Raw genomic sequence first — 24104 nt, 5'->3', positions numbered from 1 at the left:
ATCCATACGTCTTTTGCAAGCTTGATAGTACTCACACCAGTGATGTTATGAGTAAATTTTTAGTTCAAATGGTGCGTTGGTTCCGGAGTGAAAGATTTTTGAAGATTAAATTGGACTTCACGAAAAATCCGATATGGCGGCCAAACCACGTGACTATTCCAAATGCCTTTTGCAAACTTATATTACTCATAGTAGAGATACCATGAGCAAAATTTCAGTCCAAATAATATGTTGTTTCAAGAGTTAAGATTTTTATAGATTAAATGGATTTTTTTTGAAAATCCAATCTGGCGGCCAAACCTAGTGACCGACCCAAATGCCTTACGAAAACTTGATAGCACTCATTTTTTGATGATGTGTGCAAAAAGTCAATTCAAGTGATGTGCTGATTTGGAGTTTAAGAATTTTATAGATTAAATCTAGTTTTTGTGAAAATCCAATATGGCGGCCAAGATCACGTGACTGCTCGCAATATTATTCGTAAATTTGAAACAACAGTGAACATGCTTGCTATACACCAAATTTCAAATTGACCAGACCCCTAGGTCACCAGGATAAGCCACTTTTAGGTTTTTTGGAAAATGCAATATGGCTACTTGGTCACGGAACTAATTGAAATTTCAAGGGTAAGGTGCGCCACCTCTCATTAGCCCTGATCACTGTGCCAAGTTTTGGAAGTGTAAATGCAGCGATTTTCAAAATCTAGGCTGGCAAAAAATTGACGGAAGAAGAACAAAGAAGCTGAAGAAACCCCCCACAGAAACCAATAGGGGCCCAGCCGATAGGCTTAAGCAACTAATAAAATAGTCAACAATTCACATAGCAAACGGGACCACAACAAATTAACCATAAATGTAATGAACTTTGAAAAACAGAGCCTTGTTTTCGAATTTAATGAACTTATTTCCCCATATGATCTGCTCCCCAATGCTGTTTGGTGTTAACTTCATATGAATCGTTCTTTTCTTTCTTACCTCCAACCAATTACTCAAAATCTCTTTATAAAAAGAAGGTAAATTCTTCGTTATTGTATTAAGCCCAGCTTTGTCAAAGAATTTATAGATTCTGGAATAATTTACGTAGCAGATGTTTTTAGTAATGGGAACTTTATATCGCCTGTAAGTTTATTTGAGATTTTGAAATGTAAAAGAAAGTGGTTTTCACAACTAAAAGTGTTGAGAACGGCTATTCCAAAGACGTGGGTTGAGGAGATGGAAAAGTACAAAGAAAGATACATGTAAAAAGACAAGGAATAGACATGTTGATGAGATGTGATGATGGCAAATATAGAAATATATTACACTGCTCTTGTAAAGATTACTATTTTAATTTTGCCAAGGCAAAATCAGAAAAATCATATGCCTGTAGAATCTGGGAAAGATCTTGTGGAGAGACGTATATGTGGGAAAAGATATGGTGTTTTAAGCTGAAGGTGATGTATATAAAGAAAATTGCCCAGTTTAATTATTTTATGTTACATGATAAGTTACCGCATAGGTATAACTTATGGAAAATTAAAAATAGAAGACCACTTTGAGTGTAAGACATGCCATAAGAAGGACGATTGTGATCATTTCCTGTTTGAGTGCACTACTACAATCCGTTTCTGGCAAAAAGTCAATGAGATTATTAATATGGTGTGGAAAACGAACTTTAAAATACTGTGGAAACACGTGGTGTATGGTTATATGATAGATATTGATACGTTTAAAGAGATGAACATAGTTATAAATATTGCTACCTTTGTAGTATACAAGACAAAGATATTGAATGAAAAATGTATTGAACGTTTTCTGAAGGAAGAACTAATGTATCTAAAAATCACAAAGAAGAGTAAATACATAGAAGAAATGATAAAGTATTTATAATGGATTAGTTTTGTGAATAATACCGTTGCGTTGTATTTTTTTTTTGTTCATTGCTGTTGTTGTTGGGTTTTTTTTTCCCTTGCTGACTTTTCCAATTGTATTGTCTTGGGAAAGTTGTGTACAGTTTAAAAATAATTGAAAGATGAATAAAAGTGATTTTTTGTAAAAAAAACTTGAACTTATGTATATGATCATTTCTTTATCAATGCCCTGAGTAAATTATAAACTTTATTAAGACTAGTGTAATGTTATTGCATACTTTTCTGAAACTGGATTACCCTTTCGAAACACAGAATAAAATACTTTGAGAACACTGTCAGAAAACGGCGACGTACCGATCAAACCGTTATAATGGAAACGGTACAGCGGTTCAAGACACCAATGATTTCATTATATGGAAGCGTCATAATAACTCATCAACCATTGATACTACACAAAGTTTACAACAGACAACAATGAACAAACAACAGAGAAATATACAACCTTATAACAGAAACTTACGACACAAAACATGTTGGCGACAACATACATCTATATTTCAATCTAGTAAACACAATACGGACAGTACCTTGAACACAGTGGAACAAAATTAGACATCCTAGCACCAAAAGTGAAGGACCAAACTTCAAGTTGTACCACACAGAAATACCGTCGTTCCATCCATAATTCCACACAATGTATCCACTGAAAATGAATTTGAGGCGACAGATAAAGAAAGTATGGCAAATTCTCGAAAAAAAGGGTTATAGGATCGTAGTGTTATACAGTCTCTCCACTCCGAAGTAGAGACGGCACTGACAAGCAGATTACAGCTAGCTGTGTCTAGTCGTGGCCAATCAGTTCTGTACACAAAACAGCGAAATGTAAAATACACTTCCAAAATACACGAAACAACGCTAAACGCCACTTGCAAATTAAGATATGAACCATGTGTGGAGTTGCTTTCCTTTATTACATAGATAAATATGTAAGGGCTAATTCTTCAATTGCGATGACAAAATAGATTTTACATTTATGGTTGACAAGTATTACATTTATGGGTGATATTTTTATTACATTTATTGTTACTATTTATTATGGTTTGTGTTTTTATTACTTTCATGGTTGATTTTTCTTACATTTATGGGTGATATTACATTTATAGGTACATTTTAATACAATTATGGTTGATTGACATAACATTTGTGGAGATTACAAGCTCGTTTGGCGTGGCCTTGCTACGCCGAGGACCGTGGATCGATATATTTTGTTTTGTTCGATGCACGATGTGGAGGCATTCAGTATGCAATTAAAAATATGGCAACGTTCAAGAAGTGGCATAGCCACATCAGAAATGCCATACGCACAACAAAGAAGCCAAAGCTGCATTTCTATCTCTTAGACAAAAACATCGTAACCCATTTTTTAACATAATATTTTACTTCATTTCCACAAGTATGCAACCTTTGTGTCAATGTCCGATTCAACTGACTAATTAGTATCTAGATAATCCCATATGCCTGAATTATCGATGCCTAAAAACATCTATCTATGTAATCTATCTATTCGTCTATATCTATCAGTCTCTATCTATCTATCTATCTATCTATCTATCTATCTATCTATCTATCTATCTATCTATCTATCTATCTATCTATCTATCTATCTATCTATCTATCTATCTACCTATCTTTCTATCTATCTGTCTGTCTGTCGATATGGATGTACACTCGTCGGGTGCGATTGTATTAGATTAATGAATTGAAGGAGCGAGCTTGCATATGTTATCTCAATCCTTTAATGCTACGCTGAGGAAGTTTTAGTATTTAAGTCTACAATGTACCTGAGGCCTACGCATAGATTTTAAAGATTGACGTCAGATTGAAAAATTTCATTTAGTGCAAATAAAACGGATTACAACGCAAATACTCACTGGTTTTACCATCATCCTTTTGTTATTTAAATTAATGGCATCATGAACGAGCCTTTTGTGTTTTTTGTGAAGAATACCCGGATTCAATGTAACGGTTTGCGTTTATTGTCAGCAATGCATTACCTTACAGTCTGTTACTTGCTACAGGGCAATGTTGAGCGAGACAAACAATACAACTGAACTTTTTGAAAAATACCTCGCTTATATAGGATTGTTAACGTCGGCTTCGTACTTTCCGTGAACCAGTTGAAAAGAGGCGTCCCAGTGAAATCACAATCTCACGATGTCTTTTCTCAGATATTTCGTCATTTTAACTTTGCTCACCTTTGGATATATAATTTGGTACATTTTTCCAAAGAGGAAGACGGACCAACTGAAGACGCCAAACATCATATTTATCCTCGCTGATGACCTTGGTAAGGAGTGTCTTCTTTTCAGCATTTTAACTTCAAACTTGAACATCGTCAGCAGTTTCATTTCTTTGTTTTCGTTTACATGCACATAGGTGCAAATTATACTTTTGTTCTATCTGTCTCAAAAAACCCCGATAACCAAGCTCGGAGGCTACGTACCCTTACGGAAAGCCGAAGTATACAGTAGACGACAGTAGATCTACAGATGAGCTGCAAATGACTTCATGTAAATCTACACCAGGGTTTTGTAGATGAAGGGCAAAAGCAGCTTGTCTACATGGAGCATTGTCTATAGATATCGTCCATACTAGACAAAAGTGACTTATGTTCACTGCTCAAAATAACCAAAGACTTCGAACTTACGCTATGTGCAAGTTAAGATTGTGAAACACAATGTTTTGCCTAAGCAAAACTTTCAAATATTAGAAACTTCAGTCACCTGAAAATCGTGTGAAAATAAAAAAACCCCAGTTATGTTGCAATCAAAAAACAAATCATATTGTTATTGCAACTCTTTTCCTTTACATCCTAGATACAGTAAGGACTTGTGTATGTTAACAATAGCATTTCAGTACATCAACATCACTAGTCAACTTTACAAATTACCAGTTCTGCATAGAAAAAAAAAATATTTACCTTAAGGTAGAACGCGCCTCGGGGACAGATATTTGGACTCTCAAACTTTTACAATTATTTTCTGATATACCACTTGTGAGGGTTCATTTTAAAGCTCTTTTGTAAGAAAACGTTTAATCGCCTTAGTTTTTCGAAATTCGAAAATGTTATTTTTCTCCATAGAGTTAACATAGGGCTGTCGGCCATTTTGAATTTTAAAGATCAGTAAATCTTGAGCTATTTGTTTCCCTAGTACCAAAATTTGCAAGGTGACCCCGCGATTTTTATTCTTGATTTTAAATGAGAATGGTTGAAAGATTTCTTAAGGAAAGTTTGAGCAAAGCTAAGTCTTTCACTTTCGAGGCGCGAACTACCTTAGGCCTAACGAAGAATTTCGTCGCAGTTTTAGGAAGAATGTACGTATTGAACATTTTTACACGTCTCTCGCACTTGTTGTATGTGAATGACGTAAACGAGCATAGATTTCAAGGTCAACTGTGAGAACTGACGTTGTGTGTATGTGCAATTAGTAGGCGCCATGTTTTTTAATGTAACGGTTCATTATCAGTTGCAGCATAGGATTGGCGGGGACAATCCGACCTTCGTTAATTCGTCAACTCGGAAATTTTCCGCGTTGGAAAATTAACGGTCTAATTGGTCACCCTATGAGTTAAATAAACAACCGACAACAAAAGACCTCTACGATATTTGTGAAGCTGATAAGACATGATGTCGCCGACACGAGTGACAGTCCAGGTCACGTGCTGAAGACGTGATTGGCACCTTCTATCCGTGCCCCATCAAAAGCGGATCCTCCCCAGTGACAGACGTTGTGACAATCATCATCACACCATAGAGGTCTTTCTTCTTACCTCCATGATCACTCTCACACGAAGTGCAGCATGCGCTTTCGATATGGATAAGTGTCCTGAAGACAGTTGTGAAAGCAATAGGTATTAAATTCTTGCCATGCTGTTTCATTTACAATTAACCATGTGTCAGTTGTAAAATGCAAAGTGTTCAATTCGCGTCTCAAAAGGAAGAGACTACAGCAGTGTCCCTCGTATTGAAAGCAACAAATATACTTAAAAGATTAAAGCTTATCTAGGCTAGTCAGGCTAGTCGTTCATTTGGAAATCTATCATTTTTAAATAAAGACTCTGCACACGGCCTACATTCTTGGAGAATGCGCGGGAGCATATTGGCTGAAACCACACTTCTACATCTCCAATTAAATATGTTTGCGGCTGTAAAGCGACACGCTTTTGACAACTAATAAAAACATGATATGAAATGTGATATTCGATCATAATGCATTTATATGGCTCAGCTGTCTCAACTTTAAACTGGATCGTTATGTTAAACTATTGTTATTTAAATAAGTCTTAAGATTCATAAATCTTTATCGATTGACATACACAGCTTTCTGTGTGTACATACTAACCTATATTAAAGACCCATAAGCTACAACTCTACGACATTTGTCAAACCTCTAGGTACCTTCAATTTTTTTTCAGACATTCATTGCAATCTGCAAAATTGAACGATATAGTCATTAACTATGCCGCAACAACGTTAGCTTGTGGCAGAATAGGCAAGAAATTGAACACATTTTTGTGCACTTCAAATTTCCCGCCATTTTCAAAAGCTTGCCATGTTATGTGAAAAACGTAGAATTTTTTGTCAAAATGGAATGGATCCCGTTTCCGTCGTTTCAGTGGGTTGCACCGTGTTGTACGTATTTGTAAAGATTCAAATGTGTACACATGCACCACTTTCGCTGTTTATCATGTAGTTGTACGGAGGACGCCATACTTGGCTGCAGCACCCGTTCATTTGTCTTACTGAAACTTCCCTTGAAGTCCCATTCAGTAGATAAGTATACTTGAGTAAACATAGCTCTGAACATTTCTATTAACTAATTTTAATCTAAAGATAAAACCATGAAAATAATGTCAAAGATTGCAGCTCATGTGCCTTTAAAGCTAACGATGTCCGTCGATTGCCAAGGGCTGCTGGTGCAGTACCAGCCATGCGAAGAATGCGACATAGGAGGCAAACGATTGTAGTAAACAGAACGAAAAACAGTTTCCACTTTACGAAAAGTTGAGGTGAAATGAGTTTTTTTCATAAAAATCATGGAATCAATTTTTTTCTTTTCAAACTTTCAAAGAAAAGTGCTTGAAAATCCTATTACAAATTAATGTTGTTTCATTTTTCTATTTTTTTTTGAAAAAAGAGAGTCCATCTTGATACAAATATGGCCATGTAACATTTTCTGATGAAAAATTTGACCCGAGAAATTACTGCACATGAAAATCATTTTTTTTCCAAGCAAAAGTCCACACATCACATACTTGATTAGCAGTACTTGCCTTATATGACAAACAATTTCAATTTCCGTGTAAGGTAATTCAGATTGTCAACGATTGTCGAAAAATTGCAACATTTCATTAAAGTGAACTGGTCTGTTCCAACACAGAACACTGAGCACTTCACAAGGTGAACTCATCTGTTCTAATGCTATTTGCCATACTTAGTTATGACTGTTTAGAAATTTCATATATGAATCACAATAACTAGAGGACAATATGTGTAAATATAGAATGTGTGAACAGATAAAGGTGATAGTAAATTCTTTGTGGCAAAAATGAAAGTGACAGGCATAAATTAAATTTAATTACAATTCATAACCATTTATTGACATATATATGGAATTAAACATTTCAGTGTGTACATTTAGTAGTAACACATATTACAGAAAAATATTCGCATATACATTTTACATTATGTAAAGAGAACATCTGGTTTAAAACAAAAGTCAATGTTTATGTGTAATCACATACAAATATTTTCAAACAAAATATATTTCAAAATTACAGTTATAATGTGCCTCATGTACTTACTGTATACACTAAACTACGGATTGAATGCTTATCTACACTGAAGCATTAAGCTGCATTGACAAACACCTCTGGAGGGGAAGTACGGGGAGATTCCCAACAAAGTTCTCAGATTTTTTCAAAAACGGCCTAAGAAATTTTAAATTAAAATCACAATCTGTTCAAGCCGTTCTCCCTTTTGGAAAGCAAAATGTGGCCAATATATTGCTTTGTCCGAAAATGTCGGACATAATACATGCGAGTCTATTGGGCAAATTATTAACATTTTCCCATAAAAACAAGCTATATCTTTACATTTACATGTGTGATAGTTCATTTAAATGTACTTTGCTTGAATTGACAGGCAAAAAGTACATATGTGTACAAGAAATGTTGATGCCTATACATTGGAGTCTATAACAAAACTGTGAATAATTGTTTACCAATTTAAAACTTGCAATAGTTGTGCATATATGGACCCTGAATAATTGACATAGTTATACTTGATCAGATGATGTGCTTGTGAGTACATTACATTTTATGCACTCATTAAAGTACATATAACTGTGTCGCGCCGCAAATGGAAATGGCTGGAAATGAAAGTGCCAGAAGGTATTTGAAAGGAATTTGATATTCAATAAATTTCAAGTTTCCTACCCTTTGCAATGTCAATTCTTTATTATCTCCCTGACATGTTTTATATTTTTTCATGTCTCCCCTGAAATCTCCTGCCCTTCTCCAGAGGTGCTTGTGAATGCAGCCTACTTATTTTAAATTTCAATCCCCTCACCTTACAATTAACAAATTATTATTTTTGCAACACTACAAGAATTTAGCAATAGCTTTAGATTGCAAGTCATGTGCCTTTAAAGCTCACTATGTCAGTCAATTGCCAAGGGCTGCTGGTGCAGTACGAGCCATGCGAACGATGCGACATGAGAGGCAAACGATCGCAGTACTGTAACAGTTGCAAATGCTAAATTAAAGCCATAAGTTATGTATCAACGCGAGGCAAGCAATTGACCCATAAGGTAAGGATTTTACATGGCTATGGAAACTCAGCATCGTACCGGAATGGATTTAATGAAGTAATACATAATCATTTAATCTCTGAAATTATTTGAGGACATTGAAACTATCTTAGTAGTCGCGCCAGCGGCTTACTGACTACGCATGCGCGTATTCATAATATACTATGCGAGTAACCGGAAGTGTACCCTGTAACCTCCACAAATGTAATAATCTCCACAAATGTAATAAAATAGTCAACCATTAATGTAACAACCCGCAACCACAAATGTAATAAACAAATTAACCATAAATGTAATAAAACTCAACCATAAATGTAGTAAACTTGAACTTGCATATGTGATCATTTGTTTATCAATGCCCTGAGTAAATAATAACTTTAATAAGACTAGTGTAATGTTATTGCATACTTTCCTGAAACTAGGTTTCCTTTCCGAAACACAGAATAGAATACTTTGAGAACGCTATCAGAAAACGGCGAGGTACTGATCAAACCGTTAGATAATGGAAGTGGAACAGCAGTTCTAGACACTGATAATTACATAATAAGGAAGCTTCAAAATACTCGTCAACCAGTGATACCAAACAAAGTTTATGACAGATGACTCAGAACAAATAACAGAGAAATATAAAACCTTACAACAGAAACTTACGACACAAAACATGTTGACGAGAACATATATTTCAATCTAGTAAAAAACAATACGAACACTACCTTGAACACAGTAGAACAAAATTAGACATCCTGGCATCCCTAGTGAAGGAACAAACTTCAAGTTGGACAACATAGGAATACAGACAATCTATCTATTATTCCACACAATTTATCCACTGAAGACGAATTTGAGGCGATTGACTAAGAAAGTACGGCAATTTTCGAAAAAACGACGTTAAAGGACTGTAGTGTTATACAGTCTTCCCCACTCTCATGCTGGAGTAGAGACTGCACTGACATTCATATTACAGTTGTGTCCAGCCGTGGCCGATCATTTCTGTACACAAAATAGGGAAAGGTAAAATACACTCTCAAATATACAAAACACGCTAAACACAAACAATTAAGAAATGAATAATGTGTGGAGTTGCTTTCCTTATTACATAGATCAATATTTAAGGGCTTATTCCTCAATTGCGACGACAAAATAGATTTATTACATTTATGGTTGACAAGTATTACATTTATGGGTGATTTTTTTATTACATTTATGGTTACCATTTATTACATTTGTGGTTGGTGTTTTTATTACATTAATGGTTGATTTTTGTTACATTTATGGGCGATATTACATTTATGGGTGCATTTTGTTACAATTGTGGTTGATATTACATTTGTGGAGATTATTACATTTGTGGAGGTTACATACCCTTCTATCGTGGGCGCCGCCATGTTTGTTTGAGTGCTCGTAAATAAACTAATTTGAAACGTGCTCTGTATTATTTTATAACATGCCATTAATAAAATATATCTTTTTTATTAGCGAATAATTAGTATTATCCACCCTGTCGCTGATACAAAATTTCTTATCACGCCTAAATATTAAAAGAAGAGGAAAACTGTCGTGTATATGAACAAGAACATTCGCAAAGAACGCTGGGATTGAATCTTAGAAAGGCGCCCTCTGTGTCAATAACTATGTGCAAAATTTACCCGTTTTTAGGAGTAACGCTGGTTTTCAGCTTACAATATCGGAAGTTGGGCAGTACAGTTACTATTGCAAAGTTAATGATGGCATAATACGTCCCTTATTAACACAATAGATAGTAATCATAGTAAATATTGAACATTTATGTCAAACTTTTTTACACATAACGGAAAATCTATACTTACAGGGTCTGACATCGTGTACGTGAACTGTCATTAGAGGGTAAACCGGTCATACTTGTACAAAGGTATATAGAAAGTAACAATTAATTCTATTTTATCCTTTATGATTACTAATCATGAATCGATACAAATAACATTTTTAATCTCAACGCCTGGCGCGACACCAAGGGCTGAGCCCTATATAATAGTATTTAATAAATGTCGTTGTATTATAGTGGGTTTTGACAAAGAGACGTCATTAACTTAACTATTGTATAGCTTCAAATTTGATTTTCAGGATGGAATGATATCGGGTACAACAATCCATACGTCATCACACCGACTCTGGATGCGCTGGCACGAGATGGCGTCATCTTCAACCAGTCGTACACGCTGCCCGCATGTACACCGTGAGTAATAAGGAAGATTATTGGCCCTGGGCTAGTTGAGTAATTCGGGAGGGGGATTACATTTTCGGCTTTAACAAAAACAAAGCGGTTAAATATTCATTTACACAATAGCTTCAAACAATTACTGAATATCAGTTTGTACAAGTAATTGACAAAGTATATCAAAACGGTATTTCATTCTCAGATTACCAACCTTTAACACTGTTAAACTCAGTCATTTATTTAGTAAGTATGTCAGTCAGTCTTCCGGTCAGACAGACAACTAATCATTCATCGGAATTTTAGTACTGACAATATTTTTCTCCTTCTGTTTTGTTAAGGTCACGTGCATCTCTCATGACTGGATATTTCGCCTACCGCACTTGATTACAGGTACTATCGTTCGTTGTGTTGTTGGAAGTTTGTCATCATGAATTTTAAAATATTTAATATTTAAGGTCGGTATTTGAGAATCGGACAATAGTGCATCCCTGTCCGATACAAGGAAATTACTCACAAGACTAGATTCGTCAGAAAAAATAAGCTAGAACGAGTCTCTTTTCATGTCGGTGAACAGACAGTCAGCCCACTTTAAATATCACAGGACTGTAATTTTTCTGATACTGTAAAATTATCGACGCATCGGTCACAATAGTCAGATCGCTACAACTGTAAGTAACTCTGAGCACAGAAAATGTTAGATATACCCGTATGGCAGTGCAAAGAAACGACACTCTCTGCTTTTCCAACAGCATAACGTGTTGGTAAAAAACAGCCCGACCGGAATACCGTTACAGTTCACAGTCCTACCAGAGAAAATGAAAGAGCAGGGGTATTCTACGTATATGGTGGGAAAGTAAGTACAGCAGCTGATACAGTGTCGATATCCTGTGCTTTGGAGAAAGGGAAATTAAACAGCGGTGATGAGAGTCACGAAAGGAGAAAAATAAAAGAATCAGAGATAGACAAAGATGGTCTTAGAAACGGAAATTTAACGTTACAACGACAGTGTATGAAACATGTTTTCAATCAAAGACAAAAATTATGATTACCCACACAAGTGCGTATTAGTTCCTCAAGATACTATTTGTATTGGACGAACAAATATTTGAACCTTTGTATCATTTTCAAGGATTTTGATCCATATTGCACGTAATTTTTAGGGGCCCAAGCCGACCGGCTGGGCCCCTATTGGTTTTAGGGAGTTCAACTTTCTTCTTCTTCTTCTGCTTCTTCTTCTTCCTCTTCCGCTCTTTTTTATCAACCTAGAACTCAAACAACGCTTACCGCAAACTTCTGAAACTTGCAGGGCTAATAGGTACCTATGAGATCTCGTGCACCTGGGTATACAAATTTCGATTGGTCACGTGACCTGGCGGCCATATTAGATTTTCAAAAATCGCAATTTAATTTTAAAAATCTTCTTCTCCAGACCCAACATACAGATTTAGCTGAAATTTTACTCATGTCATCATTAGAGTGATCTCTTTTAAATTTGCGAAAAACATTTGGATCGGTCACATGATTTGGCCGCAATCTTGGATTTTCGAAAAATACCTTCTCCAGAACTAACACCAAAATCTTTTCGCAAACTTTAAAGGCCATACTACTAGATGCTATATAATAAATTTAAAGGAATTTGACCTGGCAGTTTTTGAGAAGAAGATTTTTAAAGTATTATTTTTCTGATTTTTCAATGACCTTTGACCTGCCCTATACCTATGCAGCTAAGCTATACAAATGGCTAATTCTGGCCTATGTAAGAGTCATATCTAATTCTGGGCAATCTAATAGAGCAAGAGGTCAGATTTTTGGTGTATAGGGATGACTACGAAAAACAATTTTTTTAAAAAAAGTCACATGACTTTGATGACCTTTGACCTCAAATATACATATATGTCCATAACTCAGGAACCACAAGTGCTACATCCTTCATATTTGGTATGATCGGAGACCACATGGTGCTATATCCAGTACCTCATTAAATATATATGCACATATCTAAGTTTTGGCAAGCCAATGGAGCTAGAGGTCTGATTTTTTGTATATGGGGATAAGTATCGGATACAATTTTTTCAACAAAATGTCATATGACTTTGATGACCTTTGACCTCAAATATACATATATGTCCATAATTCAGTAACCACAAGTGCTACATCCTTCATATTTAGTATGATGGGAGACCTTATGGTGCCATATCCGGTACCTCATTAAATATGCACATATCTAACTCTTGGCAAGCCAATAGAGCTAGAGGTCTGATTTTTGGTATATAGGCATAACTTAGCATTACAATTTTTGTGACAAAATGTCATGTGATCTCGATGACCTTTGACCTTAAATATACGTACATGTTCATAACTAAGTAACCACAAGTGCTACACCCTTCATATTTGGTATGATGGGAGACCATATGGTGCCATATCCGGTACCTCATTAAATATGCACATATCTAATTTTGGGCAAGCCAATACAGCTAGAGGTCTGATTTTTGGTATATAGGGATAAGTATGGTATACCATTTTTTTCACAAAATGTCACATGATCTCAATGACCTTTGACCTCAAATATACATATATGTCCTTAATTCAGTAACCACAAGTGCTACACCCTTCATATTTGGTAGGATTGGAGACCTTATGACGCCACATCATGCACGTCATTACAATATCACATATCTAATTCTGGGCAAGCAAATAGAGCTAGAGGCCTGATCTTGGTATAGGGGGATAAGTATTGGATAGAAATTTTTTGACAAAATGTCACATGACCACGATGACCTTTGACCTCAAATATACATATATGTCCATAACTCAGTAACCACAAGTGCTACATCCTTCATATTTGGTATGATGGGAGACCATATGGTGAAATATCTGGTACCTCATTAAATATGCACATATCTAATTCATGGTTTGGCCGCCATCTTGGATTTTGTGGAAATCATACTTTAATCTTCAAAATTGTCCTTTTTCAAAACTAAACCACTGATTGAGCTGAAATTTTACTCATGTCATCCTTAGAGTGATTTCTTTCATGCTTGCAAAAGACATTTGGATCTGTCAAGCGGTTCTGCCGTCGTATTGGATTTTGCGTAAACCTACTTACGTTTACTAGAAAACCAACAGTAACTATGAAATCATGTTCAATTTCCTTCTTAACAATATGCAAAAGATTTTATCAAGCTCAAATTTTGTACATTTTATGATCAGTTGAAGAACTTTAAAACAATGTTAACCGCTTGGGCCCCGCCAACGCTGCTTGCAGTTTTAATTTTTTCTATTATTGAAAGCACACAGATTTGAAAATATCGGAATTATAAATACGACCCTCTATGTAAGATATGTACTGCATTATCAACAAATGCAAACTGTGTCGGACTGACATTTTATTGTCAACAATAATATAAGACTATTCACATGTACATTGTGCAGTGGAGGTACTGTTCGAGACGCGTGGCGTCGAGGACAATACCGAAATGTACGATGTACGAGGACATACTTTATTATTATACACGTTTTTGTCCAATTTTATCACAAAAGTAGAAATTAACGCTAGTTTAGAATTTCTATTGCGCTCTGAGCAGCGTGATCACGAGCAGCCTGGGAATGCAATCCTCGCGTCCGCTAAACAAACAGAACGAAACTTCAACCCGCGTATTGCAGTGCACGTGGTAGAAATCGCAGTTAAGCAGCAAAACATGTATTGAACTGACCATATATCAATGCGTTTGATACTGAAAGGTTAGACGTATGTTCTCTTTTTGTAAAAAACACAACGAAAAAGAATTCCCCTTTTACGAAGACCATGGCCTTTTGGACATTTTTGTGAAAAAATGCAAATATTAGAGAAATTGCAATGATTTTTGAATATTTTTGAGGAAAAATTGAACGAGGTGAAAAGAAAAATTTCTGAGTGATAATTTTTTCAATTTTATTCTAGAAACAGGGAAATGTAATGGTATGTCTCCATAATAAATGTTTCAGAAAAATTCAAATTCAGATTGAAGATCTTGTCAGACTTTCATATTTTACTAATAAATAAAATTAAAACTTACTGAGACCTACATTTATGCGAGGTAGAAATACAATTTTTTATCATTTTTGATTATTGATACGGCTAGTAATAAATTGTTGAATTTTCCTAACATTTTCTCAACGATCAGTCATGAGGTTATGACTTTCAAGCTTTCAATTTTTTCCGGTAATTTTTCTCAACGACCGGCCGTGAGGTCGTGGCTGTAATGTGTTGAATTTAGCCCGACATTTTCTCAATGATCGGTCATGAGGTGATGGCTTTCAGGCTTTGGACTTTTTCCCTGGTAATTTTTCTCCACGACCGATCGTGGGCTGTTAATGTAAAGTGTGGAATTTTTGCCAACATTTCTCTACACGACCGGTTGCGAGGTTAAGGCTTTCAGATTTTTGACTTTTTTCAGAAATTTCTCTCAATGGCAGGTCACTAGGGAGCTCCTTTACCGTTTATTTATGAATAATACGTTGTGTACCTTTCTGTTTACTTACGAATTCATGAATATTCTAAGCGTTCACTAGTTTTACGGAAGACATCGTGACACAGTGTATGTGATCTTCAACCCTTTCCTTATTTTACTACGTGTGTGACAGTAGTTTAAATATATTAATGCTCCGTTTGATGCTGAAAATCGTTCCATTTTAACAGATTTTCGTCTAAGACGAAACTCAAACTCAAGTAACACCTTAAAATATTAAATTCCGCGTCATCTGGCAATATTATATATTATAGCCCAAACACGGGACTATGTGCCCGAGGGTAGGTGACATTTTGCCGAGGTAAGGAGGACAAATTGTCTCCTGCCCTGACGGTACATCATATTCCCTTGTTTGGGCTATACATGCCTCTCTTACACAGGTTTCTCTCAAAATATTTAGATTTATTGGTAAATGATAATCAAGTGTTTTACTTTCGTCTTAGACGAAAATCTGTTAAAATGGAACGATTTTCAGCATCAAACGGAGCATTAATATATTTAAACTACTGTTACTACTGTCGGCCCATGCGGCTATGTCAAATACCACCAGAATTTCGTCAACCGTACCCGTTAACGTACCGTACCGTATCGTACTGAGCAATATGGTCAACATGAAAGTGCATGTACCAGATCTGTACCTGAACCGTGCCGAACCGTACGCGTACCGTACCGTACAGTATCCGTACCGTACATGCGTTTCCTATTTTGACACGTACTGTATACGGTTTATCAATTTTTTATGCAAAATTTTCCTAAAATCGGACTTCCTATGCGAAACATGAAATTTGAACACTTTTACATCCAAATGTTGTCAAATTGAAAATAGTTCCAGTTCTCTTTCTGTCCAGTGATGATTATACGGCCCGCGACGTCATCGGCGAGTTACCATTGAATCATATGGAGTACGTGACGTTCGATATACGAGGCATGTAATAATAAGTAATTCACAAAATACGAGGATATATGTCCTCGTAAATATTGTGCGGCGTAGGTATTGCCCTCGACGCTATGCGTCTTGGAAAATACATCCGCCTCACGATGTACTGAACATAAGTCCATGTATTTTGTGAATAACTTTATAATTATACACCTTTTAGTCCAATTTTACCAGACAAAGTTGAATTCAAGGCGTTTTTGCCGCCTGTCGCGCACTCCTTAGAGCAATCGCGAGCAGACTTGGAACATCTTCAGCGAGTCCGCTAATCGCGCAGCGCAGGGTGCGCGGTAGAGATTGTAGGTCAGCAGAATGATTTTACTCAAACTCAATGGTTTTGACTGACTATTATTCACTGCGTGAAGTACTGAAAGTTTCGTAAAATATTTGTTTGTAAAAATGTAAATCTTCTCTTGTTCTGACCTGTGTTGACGTAAAGGTGTGATGAACTCAAACGTCAAATAGATCTCAATAGCACCTGCATTATTGTACTCCGTGTTAAAGTTATTGGACTCCTCGTCCACTGATACCGAAACTTACTGTATGACGAAACTCCATAGCCTACAGACGCAGGTGCAAAATACTGAGTATTACAGTGCGTGTCGAAAAGTTCAAGAAAAGGCATTTCGACAGATTTGAAAGTACATGTTTATCTGTTTTACTGACATATTAAAAAGTACATCAAGGTAGAGATATTTTCACTCACTACACTTCCCATTCAGGTGGCATCTGGGCTTTTGTAAAGATGAGTATACACCAAATGGAAGAGGCTTTGATCACTTCTACGGTTTCTACACGGCTGCTACTGACTATTACACACATAGAACTGGTCAGTACGTGCTACTACTTATCATGGCATATTGCGATTGTTACTGTAATTACTTGTCATTAAGTTTGATTGATTCAATATATGGCAGCATCACGATGATATACAAATAAAAGCACATTTTCTATGATTACATCGGCAAAATATTTTATGCCTATCGTCTGATATTTCTCTGCTAAGCATTTATCACCGAAAAATTATTAGAAGCAGGATTCGTAAAATGCTTTACCGCCTCTTGTGCTCATGAGGGTTGTCGATAAAGTTAAATTTATGTCATTATTAGTAGGAGTGTCATTGTCAACGGGACGTAACCATGGTCACCATTGTCATTGTTGCTGCCTCTTGCTTTTTCTCGTATCTGACTATGGCTCAAAAAGACGACTCAAAAAAAGGCGTCATTTGTGATAACATCTTCTAGGTGCGAAAAAATTCTTAGATTTAAGAGAAGACTTTACGCCGGATTGGGATCAAAAAGGCGTCTATTCATCGGTAGGTTTTTGCCAAAATATTTATCTAATAGTATCCCTATGTAATTCGTTTGAAAAATGTCTAATAGTATCAATAAAAGATTATCATCTAAAAGTAATTCTTCTCTTACATTATACTTTGCAATTTTCTCTCACTCACTTCTTTCCTATGCAAATCCAAAGCTTAACATAGTTATTACAGAAAAATATAATGTATTAAACTATAGTTGTAAAATATGTTCATTGTAAAACATACACTACTCATTAGGGAAATATGCTTTCCCTAATGTGTGACCAAATGACTTGTTCATGAGTTGTTAGAGCGGATATAAGTACGAAATTGCAATTTCTTGAGAAGTTGGGCTATACACAAGTGGACGGTTGCATACCGTCTTTATCGACAGAAAATTGTCTGTTCCACAGAGCACTAGACTCCGTTGTAAGTGATATGTACTGCCATTGAAAACATGCCTATCGTCTGCGGGATTGTCTGTTTACACGAAAATGCTGACCAAGTCTATCTTGTGAATTCACTCTGACCTTACAGTACCTGTTCTCTGAGAAAGCTTCCAACTATGTGGCCAATCACGACAAGAGTAAGCCGTTGTTTATGTACTACTCTTTGCAAAGTGTGCACGGACCACTGCAGGTATGTTGTACATGTACCGTAATGTTTGTGTTTCAAAAGTTAATTTCCTAAACTGGTTATAAGCTTATTATCTTACGTTAAACGACAGTTGCTGATACTTTCGCAGTCATAGTTTTAGATGTCGACTACTGCCGAAACTTGTTTTACTCCAACAGGCTTGTTGAGATACACCATATTGCGCTTGACATTGACAACCCAGCCTGTATATGTAATTTGCATTGATATTATTTGCAAGTAAAATAGTGTCTGGCCATGAATTCAAATGTATACAAAAACTGTGCAATAGACATATGTTGACTATGTGTTTACAAACTAAACACTTAGTGTTTCAACATGCTTTGGGTAGTAGCGCAAGAATTATAGTTGACAGACAAAACAGACATTGGAAAAATCGTCATAACTTTCACCTACCATATCGCTGAAATAAAACATATGAACATAGCCTTTCATATACAATGCCGCTTCAGCAGAAAACCGTGCCATACGTTTAATGTCGAGGAATTCAGATGCACCAGCATGTATATCACAATTGCTTGAAAAGAGGGTTTACTTTCAATTTAAGCTACCTCGACAATATATGAAATACACATACAGTGTCTATATCACCGCACAGTAAACCGACATACAATAATTTGTCTCTGTGATTATATTACTTCTGATCAGTCTTTACGTTTCTTTCAAACTTCATTCTATTACATTGCATATTTATGTTTATTCAATATTTGTTTGTTTGTCACGTATTTTAGGTTCCTGAGAAGTACCTAAACAAGTACTTGTTTGTGGAGAATCTGGGACGAAGAACTAAACTAGGTAAACTAGTTCTTTATTCTTCTTTAAACGTTGTCTTGTCGCTTACGTAAATGGTCGATATTCTTTAGCATTTTAGTAGATGGTAACTAGCAACATGCTCCTGAATAACTCTGTCTGTTGTCCTTTTGGGATTATTTCAGCCATGATAACAGCGATGGACGACTCGGTGGCTGGTCTTGTCAAGGCATTCAAGAAACATGGGTTGTTGACTAACACACTGCTGATTTTCCAGTCAGATGTATGTAGTACAAGAAGGGGATAATTGGTAAACTGGCAACAGGGTGACAGATCAGCGGTTTTATAGAATGACTGCCTGAGTACCAATTTGGCCATTCATAGTCTGGTGCCCAATAGAAAGACATAAACGTATATATATACATGCATACAAAAACTATCGAAAACAGTCGAACAGATACAAATGAATGTTCGTGGTACAAAATGTTTTGAGTGAACCTTCGCTCATTCAAAGACATAAATTACCCGACAACAGCAACCACTGCATTTTTCAAGGACACTGAAGAATTGCGTCCTCTTTTTACGAAGCCTGTCAGTTTAAGCCACAAACCGATAACTAAAGCGCTTATGTTTTGTCTTAGAATGGGGGAGCAGCAAACGATAATAACTTCGGTAACAACTGGCCACTTCGTGGTTCCAAGAAAACCCTGTGGGAAGGCGGGACACGGGTTGTCACTTTCGCTCATGGTCCAATGCTGAAGAAGACTGGCTATATCAATAACGAGTGAGTAGTTTTGTGCAGTTTCTGTATTTGCAGAAGAAAGTGAGTATTTACAAAATAAAGTGACATATCAAAAGGTTTAGATTATGCCCGATTCTTTATGCAAAACCAACGATACAAGAAAAAGAGAACTCATTTCTCTAACCGATCGTTTCTTGTGATTATCTTTATTTTTATCTCATGTTAGGTTATCTTTCTTTTAGAATGACCTTGATCTTACTAAATAGTGATGCAATTGTGATATACGTCACAACCACACACCATGAGACTGTAAAGTAATAATATGATGGCGAAAAGCTAACATATATACAAAATGTCGATTACGAAATCTTCTAAACACGAGTATTTGGTAAAATTTTAGGTTCATTTTGCTATCGAAGGCAATGTAAGACCAGGATCACACATAATATCATCATTTATGCTAAAAATGTATTATGATACATCTACCATCGAGAACAATAGAATTTTCCGTGTGCTCAAAAGCCTTACGAAACGCCGGCCCGTCCCCAAAAATTTACGGTTCCAAGGCGCCCCATCCCTGGCGGCTATAGATCTGCGCATTCACTGTTGAATGTTTTCAAAGGACCCATTGGTCGATTGACAGAACATATCTTACGTGTCGTGCACAGACTAGCCAAAGGCGCCGCCGGGATAGCGTTCGACACTTGTGCTATAAATCGGAAGAATCATTTTTGACATTTCAAAAAAGCACAAAAACGGTTCATACTTGGGCAATTTGATTTCTTAGTCGTGTATGTTTATGTATAATAAGGTTATCACGAAAATACCGCAAAGAATGCACCTGGACATTTGCGACAAGCATCGGCCTTTGGGTAAGATGACACGCTGCGCCAATCTGCGTCAATGTCCACGTTTATCCTCGGCGGTACTTTCGTAATAATATCATAATGTAACATAGTATAACATAACATAACATAACATAACATAACATAACGTAACATAACATAACGTAACATAACGTAACGTAACGTAACGTAACTTAACGTAACGTAACTTAACGTAACGTAATGTTACGTAACATAACATAACGTAACGTAACATAACATAACATATCACAACATAACCTAACCTAACCTAACATAACATAACATAATATAATATAATATAATATAATATAATATAATATAATATAATATAATATAATATAATATAATATAATATAATATAATATAATATGATATGATATAATATAATATAATATAATATAATATAATATAATATAATATAATATAATATAATATAATATAATATAATATAATATAATATAATATAATATAATATGGTATTGTATGATATGATATTATTAGTTTGTAGGTAGGTAGGTAGGTAGATTGGTAAATAGACAGACTGATAGATAGACAGACTGATAGATAGATAAATACATAGATAGATAGATAGATAGATAGATAGATAGATAGATAGATAGATAGATAGATAGATAGATAGATAGATAGATAGATAGATAGATAGATAGATAGACAGACAGACAGATAGATACATACATACATACATACATACATACATACATACATACATACATACATACATACATACATACATACATACATACATACATACATACATACATACATACATACATACATAGACAGATAGATATAGATAGATAGATACAGAGATACGTAGATCGATACATAGATACATACATAGATACATTGATAGATATCTGGTGATATGGTGTACACAATTTTGCTCAAATTTTAGCCAAATAAATTTTCCATCATTTTCTTCAACATCGGGGATCGTCGTGAGAATATGGTACTATAGCAACACATTTTCCTAAAAATACAGATAACAGAAATTCCAAATTGCTGCCATGCATGTGCAAACTCTATCGGAAAAATAACATTTTGATTTTCCAATAATAAGATGGTGAAAACCTTATTGGTTCAAAGAGCTACAAAATGCGCACACATATAGAAGACTAGAAAATATTGCGCGAATATGTGAGTTCGCGAGGTAGTTCAAAGCGTACGCTACATACGGTAAATGATGTCTAATACTTTCCACCAATTCATTGTAAGGTGTATTGAAAAGCAAATTGTTGACGATTTTTTGGGTCCATTGCGATATTTCAGGATGATGCATATTGTTGACTGGTTTCCGACTTTGGTCAACTTAATCGGTGGTGAATCAGGTAAATAAAGTTCAAAATTCTTATTTGCATAAAGATTGTTTACGTCAGACTACTTTGAAAGAGATGTTTTTGTAAACAATTATATGTACTTATTCTGTCGTTCTTTAGTTTTACATTTAGTTTTTTTCGTCCGTGTAAGGGGTCGCTGCACATAACTCGACGTATTTTGCTTAAATCACGCTTTGCAAGGAAAACTTAACTTTCCACTAATTTGTCGACGAAAAATGTTATATTGGTCGGGTTCACTTCTACCACAATTAGCCGTCGTAAGTTTGATGAGATTAGACACAATTTTAAATATATGCAAATGCATTTTAATCACCGGATTTCTTGGGTTTTTTCCTCCTGTATGTAGAATTTCTGAAGAACATACCTTCACCCTGAGGGTCACGTTGTGCAAAAAATTCATATTTCATTCTTTAAATACTGTTAAAAAGCAATTCAACTTTTGGTTATAATGATTTAATCACGCCTTTATGTACTACTCTTTTATTGCTGCTTTTTCATTCTTCTTGTTCTACATTAACTCTAGTTTTAAATTTCAGATATACAGCATAGCAAGAGCACTTACATTCTTGACCTTACTTTAGCGACTCTACGAAGCAATATATTAAAATGTAAACCTCACTTCGTTTCAGATTCAGACATGGACGGTCTCAATTTATGGGACACAATATCCAAAGGTGACCCTTCACCTCGTACAGAATTTGTTTACAATATTGACGAAGAAACTGATATTCCTATGCGAGCCATTCGGTAAGTCGTCACGTCATATATCACTTTAGTACTTACATAATAATGCTGAAATTTTCATCTATTTTTTTGTAATCATCCTATCGTAAAATGCAGGAATCAATATCGCTAGGGACATGATATGATAACGGTCTGAAAGTCAAACAGCAGAATTTTGTAAGCGGCACAAATCTCGATTCAAACCAATATATAATTATGTTTATGGTGAGCTTTGGAACTTTGTTAATGGTTTTAACTTGTAAACGAACAAAACTAATCTCATTCACAATTTTGAAAAATTGTGACAACACGAATATACATTTTTTGAGTTGTGAGTTTTTGTGAGAAAAACTGCCACATTCTTTATAAAGCGGGAAGAGTTGAACTGCGCCATAAATTTTTGTACTTCATACACGGAAAGATCCCGCGATCCTTTAGCGAAATCACCTTTACTATATGTAGCTCCAAAAGGATGAGATTCTCGATACGACAGCTGGAAATGACACTCTTTCACAACAGTTTAATTCCTCCTAGAGGTTGAAGGCTTAGTTAGACCGTCAACTTAGTTGAATATCTAATCTTGCAGATTAAACTGCGATTGAAATCTTTACCTTACCAAATTCACAGATTTAAAATATATTCATTGATTATGTTTCAGGATGGGAGATTACAAATTGATACACGGACGGGCTGGCAATCCAAGTAAGCAAACGTAATTGATTCATATAAAGCTAAACACTGATAAATTTCGATGTACGCACATGCCTCAAATAATGTTAACACATATCAGTAAAGCGACGCTACTATCCGGTTACTTATTTAGTTTTAATACTTTTCTTCAATCACTATTTACAATGATATTTAACATCATGAACATATTGAAAAGTCACCAACCCTTGTCAGGAAGACTGTATCTAACCTCCTGTATTGCTAAACCCGATGACTTAATCATTGCAGTACAAAACCTGCTTCAAGGTTGTATTTTCTATGGAAATCCAGAAAAAATATGGCCTATTAACGATAGAGCTGCAAACCAATACTACAACACAGGACAGGAGGTGTTAAATACCCCGACTAAAATACGGTTGGATTTACACCAGATTATTTTGGTCAAACGTATTCTTGGTGCGAAAGATGAAAGCTGGTCTTACAATACATTGTATTATGTGTCGCTTTTGAATACAACGTTGTTTCATCAATGTCAGTCGCAAACCTTTTACATGAAGAGATTACATGGATAATCTACTATCCTTGTACAAGCAAGCTGTGAAATGTTACCATAGCTAAATAACAAAGCGTTGCATTCAACCAAATGAAAACGTTTCTGAGAATACGTTTTCTTCGTAGACAA

At 35.5% G+C, this 24104-nt stretch overlaps 1 protein-coding gene across 1 annotated transcript in view; it reads left to right on the top strand.

The window, feature by feature from the left end:
* Window positions 1-3896: 3896 nt before the first annotated feature.
* LOC139130126 (arylsulfatase B-like) overlaps window positions 3897-24104 on the top strand; it is a 38477-nt gene continuing 18269 nt past the window's right edge. Inside the window, exons 1-13 of the mRNA XM_070695850.1 lie at window positions 3897-4196; window positions 10822-10933; window positions 11254-11305; window positions 11665-11768; window positions 17080-17186; window positions 17602-17672; window positions 18198-18299; window positions 19046-19109; window positions 19250-19347; window positions 19706-19848; window positions 21963-22021; window positions 22660-22777; window positions 23412-23455. Of these exons, the coding sequence (XP_070551951.1) occupies window positions 11731-11768; window positions 17080-17186; window positions 17602-17672; window positions 18198-18299; window positions 19046-19109; window positions 19250-19347; window positions 19706-19848; window positions 21963-22021; window positions 22660-22777; window positions 23412-23455 (844 nt within the window). The 5' untranslated portion in view covers window positions 3897-4196; window positions 10822-10933; window positions 11254-11305; window positions 11665-11730. The remainder of the gene's footprint in view (window positions 4197-10821; window positions 10934-11253; window positions 11306-11664; window positions 11769-17079; window positions 17187-17601; window positions 17673-18197; window positions 18300-19045; window positions 19110-19249; window positions 19348-19705; window positions 19849-21962; window positions 22022-22659; window positions 22778-23411; window positions 23456-24104) is intronic.

Source organism: Ptychodera flava, chromosome 1, assembly GCF_041260155.1.
Source record: "Ptychodera flava strain L36383 chromosome 1, AS_Pfla_20210202, whole genome shotgun sequence".
NCBI classification, from domain to species: Eukaryota; Metazoa; Hemichordata; class Enteropneusta; family Ptychoderidae; genus Ptychodera; species Ptychodera flava.
Note: the sequence above shows the minus strand (reverse complement) of the source record. Positions and strands in the feature narration are given on the sequence as shown.